Raw genomic sequence first — 17,559 nt, forward strand, 5'->3', positions numbered from 1 at the left:
TAGGTCCAGTCACAAGATGACTTGTTTTACCACCACACTGCTTTATGATAAGAAATCTGAATCCTGTGGTCATAAGTCAAGAACTATCTGTACTGTACTGTGTTTGGTTCATTGGTTTTCTTCCAGAAGATAGTGTGACAAACTATTTCCATACTGTTGCCAAGAAAATAACATGGATGTGTACATGAAATCATAAAAATCAGATTTGATTCCAGGAAGACTTTTCTTTAGTATACTCTTTGTCTGTTCCTACCAGGGCTGTACTGAAATTCAACAGGCCAGGTCAGTGTCTTAAAAAAATAAAGGCTATTCCAGATGGAGGACTTCACAACAGTAATCATAGGACTTTAAGCAGCTAAACAAACACCCTCTTCCTCTTCAAAGCATTTTCATGATTAGAAAAGCTTAAAGCTGAGAACAGTCAAACGAATTTTGAGATGAAGTATGATGAATACTTTGCAAAGTTCTATGAAGGAGGAAGGGCAATGGAAAATTCATGTGGAAGTAATGAAATACATGCCTTAAAATATGATTCAAAAGGCTCTGGAATGTGTTTTATAGACATTTTATTGGGGGGGGGGTCTACATTACATAATATACTAAAAAGTTATAGAAGCTGTTATAGGTATAGCTTAATATGTTGTTCAATATTTAATAAATATTCCAATAGATATTATAAAAATTAACCACATAATTGAAAGTTTGAAAACCACTTGTTTAAATAAATTTTGCATTTTGGGAAGTTCAAGATCTGCTACTTGCATTTAGTTGCTTTCATCATTGCCCCAATTTGTTTTCCCTTTTGTGTAGTACATTTATTTGTTTGCTTTTGTCAAATTTAGGTACCATATCTCACTCTCAGAGTGACTGAGATAAGTATTAGATTATTTCCGAACAGCTTTAATATGTTATTAGCACAGCAACGAAATTATCTAGTATTATCAAAACATAGTTGTCTACTTCATATATTTGCCTACTATCTTATTTTATTGTATTAAATGTGGATTTTTTCATTAAAAAAAAATTCAGTTAGCAAAACTTACTTAAAAGTCTGACAGTTGTTGATGATGGCAACCATGTACTGAACATAGCATGGATGATACTGACGATTTCTTAAATGTTCTTCTTTATATAAATGTGCTTCCTCTTTATACCTGAATAAGGGAAGGGGAACAAACTCAATGAGAAAAGAAAGTGAAATCTTCAAACTGCTCTTGTAGGAACAACCATTACCCAGAACAGGTAGATTAAGCTTTAGAGATCTCCAGAGAGATAGTTTCTACTGTATAGTTTCTGTAAAATTATTTAAAAGATTAAAAATAAGCACATTCAGCGGGTTCAGTCATAATTCACAATGAGCTGGCAAACTGTAAGACTGCATTATCATTTGCAGAAAAATCTATACAGGTAGTCCTTGACTTTTGACTTGTCTTAGTGACTGTTTATAGCGTTATGATGGACTAACCCAGGGTTACTTACAACAAGTTTCTGAAGTTCCACTGGCCACCCCTGTCCCCACTGTTATATGACTGCATGTCAGATGCTCAGCAACCAACCCATATTTACAGCTGTTTGCAGTGTCTGTGGCCACGTCACTATGTTTTTACAATGTTTCTGCAAAAACTTCTTGTAATAATAATTTTACCTGTTAAGAAAGGAACTCATTTGCTGAAGGCACAAATGCAGGACTTTTATTTTCAAATCTTCACTTATCTGAGTAGCCACCTGAAGATTCTGTTCAAACATCTAAAATCAGGAAAACAGTTAGATAACATTTCAATCAGAATTAAGCATATTTCCTGGACATTCAGATGAACAATACATTTTTCTCCTGCCACTATAATTTGAGTTACAAAATTTTGTTTGTGCTACATGAATACATTATCTCCATTTATTAGTTGAATATGCTGGGATATGAACAATGAAATAGCAATAGCATTTAGACATACACCACTTCATAAGGCTTTATAGCTCTCTGTAAGAATCTCTCCAAGAATCTTTAGTAAAACAAATTCAAAAGTTCCAATCTATTTTATGATATTTTATATCAGAAGAATATAACTCGCATCAATATCATGTATTTTTTAAAAAAATTTAAACATAACTTGAATTATTTATATGAAAATATTGTTATACCTGAAATACAATAGCTGGGAGGGTTGTTTGATAATATCCATCCTGGTCTGCTTCTGGTTCATTTTCTTTTAGCCAGTCTTTTTTATCTGTCTCCAGTGCTTTTCTTAACCAGCCTATAATGTTGGACTAGAGAATCAAGAGAATGTTAAATCAAGAGAAAATAAAATTTTGTTACTACTGAGTTGATGCTAGAAGTGGTCCTTCTGGAAGTTCCCCAGTCCCTATGGAGCACAATTCTAATTTTCTGTATCTTCATTTATCTTGTCACCATTTTTACTTTTAAATAGTTTTTATCTGCTATTGAAGGTTATTTTGTTTGAAAGCCCTAATCAAGCCTATTTTTCTGAGATTTTTTTTCTGTACAGCCCTAGCTGAAGCCAGTCCTCTTTCCAATTGTGTATTTGACTTATTCCCAATCAAATTTAGCCTCTTTCTGTCCATTTTTAGAGAAATATCATGTTGACAAAAAGAAGACAAATTCTAATGGACCTGAAAAAAACAGATTTATCTAAAAGGCAAGACAACAGGTTAGGGAGCTATATTTCCTGAGCAGAGTAGGACATTGCCAAATAAATCCTGCTCCTGATCATCTGCAGTATGAGCCAATTTCATTGGGCAGATCATAAGCAAGTGACCTAGAGCTCACCAACACAAAACAACAATCACTCATGATTGGGAAGGATGTCAGAGTCACCCAAAAACCTTTTTCTTGATCTAAATTCTGATGATCTGTCAAGCTGACTCAAAAGAAGCCTTCATCAACATTTGCAGAATCACTATTAAGTCTGATAAGACAAAATAATGGACTAATAGCAGACCAATTTTGAGGAATAGCAGACCAATTTTGAGGAATCCAAGTGTAACTGGCAAGTGACTAGAAATATATTATCACTTATCAAAACCAGAGCTTTTTACTACTATGCAACATTACAATGCAAGCCAAAATGGGCCAACATTTGCATTGTGACAAATATTTTATCATTCACCCACCCATCCCAAATGCCTATGCTTATTATTTCTTTTTACTTTTATTTACTGCTGCAGAAGCCTAGTCTTTCTCCAGAAGGCAGAGCCAATACTTAAAACTAGTTCTCTTCTCAGAGAATAGGAAATCTATAATAAATCTTGCCTTCTAACGACAGACAAGAATTAACCTATTCGTATTGGTTCACTCCTTTGTTGAATAAGAACAGTATTTAATTTTTGTTTGATGTGGGAAAATGTACTTAAGTTATAATTGGTCTCATAATATTAGTCTTCCAGTCAATCAGGATTTCTTTTTATTTGTATTTATATGCACTTTTCTCTTTTTGTCTGTAAATTGCCAAAATGTCAGGCTGGATGGCATTGAAATTAGTTGAATAAATTACCGTAAGAGTTGACATATATGTGCTGAGAAGTTCATTCACGACATCCTGAGAAAGAAGAGGTTGCAGGAAATTCACTTCCAGTTCTGGTGCCAGTTCCAAATTTCCCATCATTTCTTCACTAAAGAGAACAGATAAATGACAAGTAAAATTCTAGGATCAATTTTTCTTTAGTTGTAAAAATGCAACACACACACATGACCAAGCAAATAATGAAATACTTTTAAAAAGATCAAAATAGCAAACCTTAAATACAGATAGTCTAAGAAAGCAATTTAATAATAGTTTTTTTTAAGCGGAAGAATTAAATAGACAATTGATGCTTATTTTTAGTATTTGCATTTTTAATTCTGTAAAGTAAAAGTGGACTTTCCTGAACAATTATTTGTGTATGTGTTTGGGATACCTAATTACATAAATGGAAATTCACAGTTAAGATCTCCTTAACTATAGTCCTAGGTTTAAGTGTGCATATTTGTGTGCATATTAGCAATAAAATGCAAGTTAAATTTGGAAGATATTTTAGAATCTTCTAGATGTGGATTGCAAATAATTTGTATATTAGGGAGATGAAGAAATAGGAGGAGAGATTAAAAGGGGTTAGGAGGTGGCTGAGGAGAAAAAAGCAGGAATAGAAGAGACTCAATACAGTTTTATTTCTTTTTGTTTACTCTAGATGCTTTAGTTTTAGATTTTGAACCATTTTGAACCATAGAAAAAAAATACTAGAATCCCTTTTTTATTTAACAGATAAATTACCAATTCTTTGAACACTTGTAATATTCTATCCAATGGAAAGAAAAAGTAAAGAGCATCCAATTTTCAAGATCTTATTATGCAGGATTTTTGCATTCTCCAACCCACTGCTTTTTAACACTTGAATATCTAAAAAAAGAAAACTCATTTTTTCTTCTTACCAAAAGTGTAAATTCCTTAGAAACAAAATAAACCAAGTACAGATAGTTCTCAACTTGCAAAGTTCATTTAATAAATGTTCAAAATTACAATTGCGCTGAAAAATGTGACCTTTTACCAGTTTTCACACGATCATTGCAGCATCCCCATGGTCACATGATTGAAATTTGATTGCTTGGCAACTGGATCATAGTTTTGACAGTTGCAGTGTCCTGGGGTCATGTGATCACCTTTTGTGACCTCCTGACAAGCAAAGTCAATGGGGAAACCAGATTCACTTAATAACTTAATAAAGGCAGTGATTCCCTTAACAACTGTGGCAAGCAAGGTCATAAAATGGGGTAAAACTCACCTAACAATTGACCTACTTAGCAATGGAAATTTTGGGCTTTGGTTGTATAAGATACAATGTATCATTACATTAATGTTCCATAAACAGTGAAATATAACGAAATGATTCTGATGCATGACTTTATGACTAAACTTTAAAAAATCTGTTTACAAGAATTATCTTTATTCTCTCAAAATGGGTAAAAAACAATTATTTTAATTTTATTCATTTAAGATAGGCAAGAAGATTTGTACTTTACAAAGTACCTTTCTATGGTATAGTGATTGCTTTGCATGCAAAGATCACTTCTTCAGTTCTTAACATCTTTAACTAAAGAACTATTTATTTAGTTATTACATTTGTTTGCCACCCATCTAGCTTCGAAGCAACCCTGGGCAGCTTACAACATTAAAAGCAATAAAACCATAAAAGAAATGTCTAAAATAATAATAAAATTACAAACCAAAATAAATTTACAGTTAAAAGATGGGGAGGGAATGATCAGGATGCAGGGTGAGGGGAAGGTAGGATTTTCTCTTAATTTCTCAATTATCTCCAGTATGATACTCCTCCATTGGAGCCCCAAACCATCTGGCAGAGCCATGTTTTCAGATCCTTATGGAGAGCATAAGGGTGGGAACCAATCCTACCTGGATAAGATGTTCCAAAGGGCAGGAGACATGGCAGAGGTGGTTCTTCTCCTGGAACCCACCAGCCAAAATTCGCTTACGGACAGGGCCCATTGCATGCCCGCTCTACCGGTGTAGCTGGGCTAGGCCAGTCCCATTGGGATGAGACTCATGATATATAGGGGTTTAAAAATATTAGCCAACGTCTTGAATTGTACCCAGAAGCAAACCGGCAGCCATTGAAACTTGCAGAGCAGTGGTATAACATGGGCCATCCTAGGGCCCCCAGAACTTCTTGCACTGCTGCACTTTGCACCAGCTGTAGCTTCTGAATGCTCTTCAAAGGTAGCCCCAATTTAGTCACTACAAAACATTTTAGTCTCTAGGCTAAAACAAGATTTTTTTTTTCATGAATGCTTCCTAGAATAACTCTTCTACATTTTAATGATATTCAATTGTATCCATATCTGGCTGTTATTTTATATCAATATGTTTATCTGTCTTTAGCAGATGGAGCACTTGGCTGATTTTGGTTTTAAAAAAATGAGGAGGATCAGACTTGGTTAATATTCAGATAAAAGAACAACAGAGAATCTTAAGGTAGAGGTTAGATTGAAAAATTAAAAATAACTAATCCTAGTGATTAAGTGATTAAGTATTTTCATGTAATATCAAGAAAATGATATAAAAGTGTAGGGTTAGCTATTAGAAACTGAAATTGAATTAATCTTTATGCATTTGAGAGAAACTATGGGAAAGTGTGGCAGATTGGTGTTTGACTGCTTATTTCAGAAGAGGCATCTGTATCCTGATGGGGAACAAGAGTGCTTCAAAGTAATTCTCGTTTAATAAACACAGTATAACCAAAGAAAGAACTTTCTTACTTTTTAAAAGATTCTGTACTGACCTCAACCTATCATTAAAGATAGTTTTTTGAAAGTCTTGTCATTCTTGCTACCTTTGAGTTTGCCAGATATATGGGGCTTGACAAAATTTATTAAAATCGCGTAGATCTTACTAGTACTAACTTCCTTACCTTCTTACTTTCCTAATAACATCCTTACCTTTTATATGTATTTAAAACCCAAGTCAAAAGGCTAACAATTTCGTTTGCCTCTAAATCTTCTGAAGCCAGGTCCTGCATGCGTAAAGACAATGCCTGGTGATACATACATAGCAATCTCTTGAAAATTTCATAATGTGGGGGAAAACACTGATCCATGAGATTTTTAGCCACCAACAGATCATCAAGAACGTATTTACGAATTATTTCCAGATGGCGAACAAGCCACATTTTGTCAGATTCTCGAGTGTCTGCTTGAGTGCCTTCAATCCTGGTAATAACAGTTCGATGCAGGACATCAAACATTTTTTCTTTCCACTTTTTAGGTCTCCCAGGGGGGATGAATCCAGTTTGCTTTTTCCGATCTAACATACGCCGATCTATCTTTTCTTCTCTCTCAATTATTCTCACAACTGAAACAAGCAAGGTTGGATCTCTACGGACAGTGACTAGAGACCTTTGAATGACCATCCAGAGTTGCTTGGCCAGTTCTTCAGAAAGTTTCTGCATATCTCCAAAATAAGTATCAATTAGGTTCATATCATGGGTATTCTTGCTATCCATGCGGTATTGTTCATACATAAGATCATCTCGGGAGCACTCCAAATCCATCAATTTTCGATGAGCTTGCAATAACTGTCCTTGGTCAATCAAGTCTTGAGTCTCCTGGACTATCTCTGGGACTGAAAAGAAAAAGGGAAACCATAGATTTAAGTTACGTTATATCTCACAAACTTCAGAATTGTAGCTGTATGACAACAGCTGCATTATTACTGTACATAAAAACTTAACATTATTTATATAAATTCATACTAATACTGCACAACTCTTTTGTACTTTCACAATATGAGATATTTTAGAAGTCATACCTGAGAATATATTTTTGAGGTTTTCTACAGCAGCTGCCAATTGACTATGTTGAACTACAGCATCTTTAACATCTTTGAGATTTTCTATGGTGTTGATACTCTGCCGCCAATCTTTATTGACATCAACTAAGGAGTGCTGTATGTCCTTGACATCATGCAATGCAGTGTGCAGCTGGCTTAAACCAGTTCGAACTCCATCAAGTTGTGACTGAATTGCAGCCTAAATAAACCAAGCTTGATAGTTAATTTATTCCATAATAGCAATAAATACCTAACATGCTGTCTAATTATCTTTAAAAAATATTTGTTTGTAGATAAAATTCAATTTTATTAATAAAACACTGTTTAATAAAACTGAGGCCGGTTCTATTTAAATATAGAAACATGGTAATCAATGAACTTGGTTTTTTGCTTGCAAACATTTCATTACCCAACTAGCTAGTAGTATTAGTGCAGTTGAAGTTGGGTAATGAAATGTCTGCAGAAAAGCAACCAAGCCCAGAGAGCATCAAGGATTCCACAGTTCAATCTGAGCTATGTATATATATTTTTTCTGCTGAAATATAAAATGTCTCAATGTCCAACACAAATACCATTACCATTTTAATGGAATAATATTGAAGGAGAAATTGTTATAAAAAATTATTTGAATTTTTCTTTCTAGGGAAGATTGTTGAGAAGTTGGTTGCAAAGCAGCCCCGGAATTCCTGAAAGAAATAGATTATCTTTCCAGGTAGAGTTCAGGCCTGGTTATGGGACAGAAACAGCATTAGTGGCATTTTTTGATCATCTCTGGCAGGACTGGGTTAGTGCATGCATCCTCACTCTACTTGACCTCTCAAGAGCCTTCAATATCGTTGATCATGGTATCTTTCTGGAGCCACTTTGAGGGTTGGAAGTGGGGCCTCTGGGTTGTCCTGGGTCATTTCCATCCTCTGTGGTCTCTCTCAGTTGATGCTGATAGGAAGCGAGAGATCTCACTTTCATTCTCTTGCTTTGTGGTATTCTGCACGCCTCAGTACTTTCTCCACTTCTATTTAAGAGTTACATGAAGCTGCTGGGTGAAATCATCTGCCACCATGGGCTGAGATATCATCAACACACTGATGACACCCAGCTATATGTCTTGACCCATGGGAGTTAAGTGACACTGGGACCTCCCTCTTGCAGTGCTTGGAGGTGGTTAAGGGCTGGATTGGGCTGAAACTGAATCCTGGCAAGACTCAATGTCTTTGGGTTTTTTGGTCCTTGGAGAATTGCCATATCTGGTGTTGAATGGTTTATACACTGGCACTGCCCCAGACAGACCCAGTGTATAAATTGGGAGTTCTCCTGGATTCAAGACTCCTGCTCAAAGCCTTTGCGTAAGAGCAGGTTGTGCACCAGTTATGCCCTTTCTTGGATCAACAATTCCTGTTCACAGTTGCGCACACACTTTTGTGAAACGGTAGGGAAAGTAAGTGAATTTCACTCCTGTTGAACACCCATATCTTAAACTATTATAATATTTCATATATCTAATAAAGTTGGTTTATAGTCTACAAAAAAGTTTATGCTGTAATATATTCAAAGCTTTAAGCTAAAGATACTCTTGAATCAAAATAAATTATTGTAACTACTATATTACAACATTACTATTGCAATTAATAGGAAATAATGCTAGAACTGAAGTTTGGAATAAAATGAAAGTACTCAAAAAGAAAATTATCAAATTAAAGTGACTTTATAACAGAATGCTTTTGATTGTGAGATTTGGGGGCTAGGATGCAGAATTCAGATCATTCCAGTGATATTTCTGAAACAGATTGTATAATATGCTTTTTATTTGAAATAGGATCCAACATACCAAATCACTCCTATGAGCATTTACAGATGTTTTTTTCCTTCATGCATAGTCACAGTCACGACATGCACTATATGTTGCTAGTGATTCCTACATAAATATATCCCAGTGTTCATTCTAAAGTAAAATGTTTTCTTACGCATTGTATAGAGAATCAGTTTATTTCAATTAAATCTATGTTTAAGTACCAGCTTTTTTTTTTTTTTAGATTAGGAATTACATGAAGGTATTACATGGAAACCCATGCAGGCGACTGAGTGGGTTGGCAGAATAAAAATGCTCAGCTCTTCTCTAAATAAAAGAATTGCTGAGAAGAGTGCTTCCAACATAAAATATAGCTCTCTTCTCCCATGAATAAAATTCCCCAATTTATATTGCCTAGGAAAACAATATAAAAATATATGCAGGTAGTTGCAGTGTTTATTAAGAAGCCTGATTTAAATGGCCATCTGCTCTGTCATTCGTTTTAGTACATTTCTTTCTCTAATACATGGGGATGCAAATTTATTCCTTGCTTTCTTTTATTGAGATTTACTCAGAAATCCAACAATTTTCCACAGCATTTACTTTCAATTACTGTAAGGATATAGGTTTGCTGTATAATGAGAGCAACCATTCCGGCGCGTCCCCTGACCCAAGGCAAAGGGTGAGTGGGTGGCAGGCAGGCGGAGGCCCCAGGGAAGGTCAGAGCCAGGGACCGGCGTGTCTCCTGACCTGAGGCAGAAGGCAAGCGGGCGGGTGGCATGCGGGTGGAAGGATGGCAAAGCCAGCTCCAAAAGGTGGCCAAGCCTCACCATGTCCATCCTGAGGCAGCAGCCTAGACTGGCCCGGGAATCGGCACTTGACTGGGGCTTGCAATGGCAGGTAGGCTGGCCTGGGAGTTGACTCAACTGGGGCTTGTGGTGGCCTAGGCCGGCCTGGGAGTCAACTCGAACAGGGCTTGCTTGCAGGCTCACTCACCCAGGGAGATCAGGACCATGGCAGAAGGCAGGAAGCAATGGCAGGTGAAAGCAGGCTAGCAATGGCAGGCGAGATGAGGAATGACTGGGCATGGGGGTGTGGGGTGAGCAGAGCCAGCCAGAATTTTTACTACCAGTTCGTCTAAACCGGACCAAACCGGCTGAATCCCACCACTGGATAGGAGTATCTTGCATTGCTTCAGAGTGGCCAAGGCACATGATTGCTTACTGATAGTAAGATTAAAAAAAATAAGAGATAAAGATGTGGATCCTCCCTCAATTCATTTTAGTTTTCTCTCATGATAATAAGGCTTAGTAACATGGCACCAGGCTTTAAGTTTATTTAGGTATCTGTGGCATGTACTGATTTTATTGTGATCCTGACAAGTTTGGGAGGGCAGAGACTTGAACTTGATTCCCCTATATACTTCATTAATTTATCTTTTTAGCTCGGCATTTTGTATCCCAAATATGCCTACACATTTTCTGGAGAGCTTAAATGACCTCTCTACTAAAGGGTTTCATTTTATGAGCAAGAGTTGGCTGCTGATAGCTATCATTGCATTTTAACTATTTTAATTCCTCAAGATGCTCTGGCACCTGCCTGATTTGTAACTCCGGGTTGCAGGTATTGCCTATGAGAAGAAAAGTATTCAGACAGAACGGTTTAGGTTTCCATGATGGCAGTGACTTATTGATCTTCAGTGTGTATTCCCCTTTTTCTAATCTAATGATTGGTATTTAGGGCAGCTTTTTGCAAGCAAAGAAGCTATTTGCATTTTTGTACAGGTAATCCTTGATTTACAACAGTTCATTTAGTGACCATTCAAAGTTACAATGGCACTGGAAAAAGTGAGTTATGACCATTTTTCACACTTACAACATCCCCATTGTCATGTGATAAAAATTCAGATGGTTGACAACTATCTCACATTTATGATGGTTTTAGTTTCCCAGGGTCATGTTTAGTTTCCTTTTTCAACCTTCTGACAAGCAAAATTGTCAATATTGCTGAGCACATTGTAAGCCGCCCTGAGTCTTCGGAGAAGGGCGGCATATAAATCAAATTAAAAAAAAAAAAATCAATGGGGAAGCCAGATTCATTTAACAGCCGTGTTACTAACTTAACACCTGTTGTGATTCACTTAACAAATGTGGCAAGAAAAGTCGTGAAATGGGGCAAAATTCACTTAATAAATTTCTCAGCAACATAAATTTTGGCTCAATTGTGTGGTCGTAAGTCAAGAGAGGTGAGGCCAGGCGTGACAAGGAGTGGCTGGGAAGGGGGGAGGGCGGGCGAGGAGAGGAGCAAAGAGGCTGGGCGAAGCACCTCTCAATGTGAGTGACGTTGACTTGGCCATGCCCACACAGTCACATGACCACCCAACCATGCCTATACAGCCAGTCATTAGGGCAGAAAACCATTTGTTAAAATTATCCACCATGACTGGAAATAGGTTATTTGAAGGACCATCTTTTCCTGGTCACATCTATCTGACCCAGCAGAGCAGGGAGACAGGGTTCCCTGTAAGGAGATACTTCTATCGAGACTAAGATAAGCAGCTTTCCCCATGGTGGCTGCCTCCATACAGAACAATAGACAGTGTCATGGTGGTACAGTGGTTAGAGTGCAGTACTGCAGGCTACTTCTGCTGACTGCCGGCTGCTTGCAAATTGGCAGTTCAAATCTCACCAGGCTCAAGGCTGACTCAGCCTTCCATCCTTCCGAGGTCAGTAAAATGAGGACCAAGATTGTTGGGGGCAATATGCTGACTCTGTAAACCACTTAGAAAGGGTTGTAAAGCACTGAGAAGCGGTATATAAGTCTAAGTACTATTACTACGTGCTATTTGATTCTCTGATTGTTGTCACCAGGTCTGTGGGCAATTATTGCTTTTATTATTTTTTATATTAGGATTTTGTCTTTGTAAGCCACCCAGAGTCTGAATGAGTTGGCAGCCATATAAATTTTCATTCATTTATTCATAAATATATTAAATATTATATTTAAGGATTATCATTAAAATGTGAAATAAAATATCACACATTACTGATGAACTAGAAGATTTTTAGTTCAGGATTGAATTGTGGCATCCTTGATGGTATGTGTGTTTTGTGATTTTCTTGCAGACATTTCATTACCAAACTAAGTAATATCATCAGTGCTAGAAGGAAGTGGGGTTTGCTCTTATTTTTATACAGTATTGGCTTACTCCATCAGTGTTGGTAGGAGTATTAATCAGTATTCAATTAGGGGGATATGTGTATAGGTATTGGCATTTTTTTTCTTTTCTTTTTGATGTACTTTTTAATGTCTTGATTGTGTGTGTGTTTGTGTGTGTGTGTGTATTTTGCTTTTCGCCCTTTTTTGGAGTCTTGTATTTTATCTTTCTTTTCAATAAAATAAAAAATAGAATAAAATAAAAGAAGTCTGCTAATCATTAACAGGAAGTAAATACACAAATAGGAACTTTTTCACGTAGAAAAATAAATCCCATATAAATGCTACCCCTATAGGTTTATTAAAATGTATGTGAATACACATGTAAGATTTTCTACCATTCTGCATATGAAATTGGCAACAGAAATTAAATGTAAATTTACATTTTTGTACATTTTGTTTTATATTTAATTTGCACTTCAGTTAATATCTGAATACTTTTTTCCCTAAAATGAAAAGATACATAAGTATGAGGGAGATCAGTGTGAATGCTATGTGATTAGAAAAAGACTTGAAGCACGATACTCTATGGGGAGAGCAGGAATTGATTAAACGAATTCGAAGTTATACAAAATCAGAAATACTAAAGAATAGGTTCCTCAATTGCAAAAAGAAATTGAATTATAATATCTTAAATAATAATTTACTATGGCTTAATAAACTAGAATCAATTTGTATCTAGACATATTTTTAAATTATAATCTTATTCTCATTAACCTAAGCTAAATCTCTTTTAATTTCAATTATTAGATTTTTCCCATCTTTTAAAATTATTTTTATTTCATTTAAATAAATCAATTATTAAATAAACAATTAATATTACCTGAATTTGCAATTTCATTATTTCTTTTATTTTTAATTATTTAATTTTAATTATAATAATTTCTGCCATAACTTTTGTAATTCTAATTGTGCCTTTCTAAATTTATTCTGATATATAACATAACATTTAACCAGGCATTTGAAGGCCATTTGAAACTCAGTTAGAAAACATTAAGAGCACTATATACATAGAAATTCAAGACTATCAATAATATGATTCTATACCTTCAGTCGCGCTTCTACTGAAGCTTTCTTACGGCCTTCTCTTCTTCGATATTGTTCTACTTTATCTAACTGGTCTGGTCGCTGAAGCATCCCAGCTACCCTTTGTACAGCTGTTGCAACTGCTTCCCTGTCAGTCTCCTCCATCTTACAGCAAAGCCTGAAAATGCAGATTAAGTTAGGCATACATAACTTAAAAATAATGGACAATGGATTCATAAAATCTTTACAAATAATTATATACAGTACCAACATACAGGAAATGAAATAATGAAATTAAAATATGGACTTCAAAACATTTTAATATTTAAGGTGAATTGCAGGAGTATTTTATTTCATTGCCAACCAGTGGCAATTCCAAAACAGGTTCTAAAACATTGTCAAAAAAGAAAAAGAAAAAGAAAGAAAAGAAAAGAAAAAGAAAGCCTCTTCTTTCAAGTAAAAAAACTGAGAATAAACAAAATAACTTTATATATATAGATCTCAGAAACAGAGAGACTGGGGATGCCCAATTTATCAATATAATCAAGCAGCACAATTAGGGCATATGATTTCATTTATTATGAAGACTCTTCTAAAACAATGGATTCAAACTGAACCTATGTCAGAGTCGAATAAAGTTATAAATCAATGGTTTTTACATCCAAAACATTTTTTTAGAATAAAACAGCCTGAAAATATTTTTACAAAAGCAATGCTTCGAATTTGAAAGAAAAAAAAATCACAATTCTAATAAGGGATAATTCTCCTTTAACTCCTTTGATAACATATTTTGATCAGGATAATTATAATGATTTGGCTAAAATGTTGAGAGCATATAATCTTTATAGACTAAAATATTTTTATAGCAATAGTGAACTTCTCAATAAAGATCAAATAGAGCAACAGATATGTGATAGGATACCATGGCTTTTTGGTGTCAACATAAATCTCTCTGGGCCATAGAAATATTAAAACTCTCCAGAGTTAGGATTATTGCATTTATTTATATGACCAAGTTTCAATTTTAAAGATAAAAAAATAGATTATCTACTTAATTATAGCAGCAGAAACAATTACTGCAACATAACAAAAAAAGTCAGTTATTAATGAGATTTCAGAAACAGGAACCATAATTTTATCAAACATGGCTAGATGTTATGATTTACCTCAATAGCAATAAATTATAATTTGGTGTATATGATAAATTTTCACATGTATAGTATCTGACTTTTATCTTGCACTATCCCCATCCTGGTCTCTCCAGAGATCATCAACAAGTGCGACCAATAACCAGACCTAAATCCTGACTGGAAGGGGTCCAGATAATCTATTTCACCCTCTGAAGTTACCAAGCAACCGCTTTTGGAGTATGATTCATATTTTATTACAGATTATTCTGACAATGGAGATAAAAATGAAACCAGAATTTTTCCTTTTGGATCTAATGGAAACAGAACTGGACAAAAAAATTTGGAACTTTAATACTATATATGTTGACAGCAGCAAGACTATTGTATATACAAAAATGGAAGATCACTTTGATTCCTACCATGGAAGAATGGTTGCAGAAGTTGATGGAGTTGGCTGGAATGGCAAAACTGACTACTCTGATTAAAGAAAAGTACATAAATACTTTTGTTTCCACATGGAAACCGCTTCTGAACTTCGTGCTAGATGTGGGAAAGAATGAAACTCTGACTTTGGATTTTACAGATTAGATTGCTAGATCTTTATAGAAATGACTTGTTCTGTCAGATAATTATCTAAAACAGTGCCACTGAACCACACTGTCTATACTGGAAGGATGGTTTTGTGTTTATACTTTCCCTCCATTTTGTCTAAGGGACTGAAGGGGGAGTGGCTTAGCCACCCTATAAATATGACCCCCTTTACCCACACACACATGAGAGACAAAGAGGAGACACACAGGAGAAAAGAGAGAAGAAAGGATTATGCTCCAAAAGAACCAAATTATTCCCAGATAACTGAGAAAGACCTTTCCCCATCCAAACCACATGGACCTGCACCATACATTTATTTTATTTTATTTATTTTATTTTATTGAATTTCTATACCGCCCTACTCCCGAAGGACTCAGGGCGGTGCACAGCCATGAAATAAAACACATAAATATACAAAATTTAAGATCCAATAAAAATTAATTAAATAAATTTGGCTGAATTAATACTAATTAAAAACCCATAATTTTAAAATACATTTAAAAATTTAAAATTTACAGTTTAAAGGGAGAAGAATTAGGCGAGGCCGGCTTGATGAAATAAAAGCGTCTTCAACTCGCGGCGGAAGGTGCGCAGATCCGGAATCCTCCGTATCTCTGGGGGGAGCTCATTCCAGATCGTCGGGGCCCCCACAGAGAAGGCTCTCCCCCTGGGGGCCGACAGCCGACATTGTTTGGCCGACGGCACCTGGAGGAGCCCCTCTCTGTGGGAGCGTACTGGTCGGTGGGAGGCTGTTGATGGTAGTAGGCGGTCCCTGAATGACTTTGTCTGTAATTTGCTATATTTCTAATATTCTCAAGTAAAACAGTCATAAATGTGCTACTGTGGCATTTTAAATAGAAGAATTAACATGCATGGTACTGATAGAAAAGCACCAGAACAAATATGTCAATGAAAACTCAATCATCCAGGCCAAAGGTGTCTAAAAGTTGAATCATGGCAATAGGACCAAACTTCAGACAGAATCAGAGAGTTGACTTGGTATAACAAGAGTTGGTACATTGTCTGACTCTCTTCCTAATTAATTTTTCTCTGACTGATGAAGTTGCTTGGATGAGCAACGAAATATCTCAAATTTAACCAAGTTTGTTCCAGTTGCCATGATTCATCCTTTACACACCTTTGGCCTGGATAATTGAGTCTTAATTGACATATTGCAATGCATTCTGGGGAGAAACCCCTGAAATTGGTATGGAAAGAGTTGGTACATTCCAGCAACTCCCTGACTCTCTGCCTAACTAATTTTGCTCTGACTGATGAAATTGCTTAGCTGAGCAACAAAACATCTCAGATTAACAAAGTTTGGATCAGTTGCCATGATTCATTCAACCTTTATACACCAGAACAAATAGACAACCAGACAGTTTTGAAAGAAAGATTTGGGAAAAACAGGATAACAAGAGAAAATTACTCCAGTATTCTCATAATGAAGACTGATGAACCCAAATGGATTCCAGAGGGAACTGGGGGATGTCACAAAAGATTTGCTGCATAGTTCTACCAATGCCTTGGTAATGAATAGCCTGGAATCAAAGGGTGGCCAAGGCTCTGGACAGGTTGTGTCTATATAGCCTAGCTTGATCCATCAATCCCAATGCTTCCTATGGTTCACTGAGGAGCTGTCAGGCTTGAAAAGGATTAAGAGATACCTACAGTACTGCTGGACAAAACATAGAACTGCTATTAAGGCCTAACTCATAGTGGTAAGAGCAGCAAAATAGCATTATTTCTTCCAAGTAAATGAACAGAATCCTCAGTGCTATCAATGCAACCACCTGTCAATTAGACCTTTGTCCCACTAGCTTATAAAAGCCTTCAGAACAATGACCAGCAGGTGGGTTCAGGCAGTGATAAATTCCTAACTACAAGAAGAGACCTTCCCAGAATTTTTCAAGGAGGCCCTGATTTGCTCTCCTAAAATAACCTTCACTCCATACCAACTGCCTTGACAATTTTCATTCAGTTTCCCTTCTCCCCTTTTTAGGGGAAGTGATAGATAAGGTGGTTATTTGGCAACTTCAGAGGATGTAACTTATTTATTAGACCTCTTTCAGTGAGGTTTCAGGCCAGGCTATGAGACAGAGGACCATACACTAATGGATGATCTCTGGTAGAGTGGAATGAAAACAGTGCAACCAACTTGGCTCTTCTTCACCTCTCAGCCTCCTTTAATAACATCGACCATGGTATCCTTTTGGGCCGGCTACAGAGTTTAGAACTGAACAGCACAGTTCTATGCTGGTTTAGCTCTTTTCTTCAAGGCTATTCCCAATCAGTGTTGATAGGAAGTAAGATATCAGCCTCTGCCCACTCTTTTACGGCATATTGCAGGGCTCAGTACTCTCTCCACTCCCATTTACCATCTAATGAAGCTACTGAATGAGATCATGGGTTGAAATATCATCAAAATGCTGCTGAAACTCAACTTTATATATCCACATCTGAGTGACCTGAGTGATGG

The 17,559-nt window shown here is 36.1% G+C and overlaps 1 protein-coding gene across 2 annotated transcripts in view; it reads right to left on the reverse strand.

The window, feature by feature from the left end:
• Positions 1-17,559, reverse strand: part of EXOC3 (exocyst complex component 3) — a 46,834-nt gene that overhangs the window by 21,756 nt on the left and 7,519 nt on the right. For both annotated transcript variants that reach the window (XM_034416396.2, XM_060691790.2), the window contains 7 exons: positions 13,381-13,537; positions 7,311-7,530; positions 6,443-7,124; positions 3,507-3,624; positions 2,137-2,262; positions 1,646-1,746; positions 1,044-1,154 (listed from right to left, as the gene is read on the reverse strand). In XM_034416396.2, coding sequence (XP_034272287.1) covers positions 1,044-1,154; positions 1,646-1,746; positions 2,137-2,262; positions 3,507-3,624; positions 6,443-7,124; positions 7,311-7,530; positions 13,381-13,524 — 1,502 coding nt within the window. In that variant the 5' untranslated portion in view covers positions 13,525-13,537. The remainder of the gene's footprint in view (positions 1-1,043; positions 1,155-1,645; positions 1,747-2,136; positions 2,263-3,506; positions 3,625-6,442; positions 7,125-7,310; positions 7,531-13,380; positions 13,538-17,559) is intronic.

The sequence above is a fragment of the Pantherophis guttatus genome, chromosome 4 (genome assembly GCF_059756535.1).
Source record: "Pantherophis guttatus breed Tessera chromosome 4, ASM5975653v1, whole genome shotgun sequence".
Classification (NCBI taxonomy): Eukaryota; Metazoa; Chordata; class Lepidosauria; order Squamata; family Colubridae; genus Pantherophis; species Pantherophis guttatus.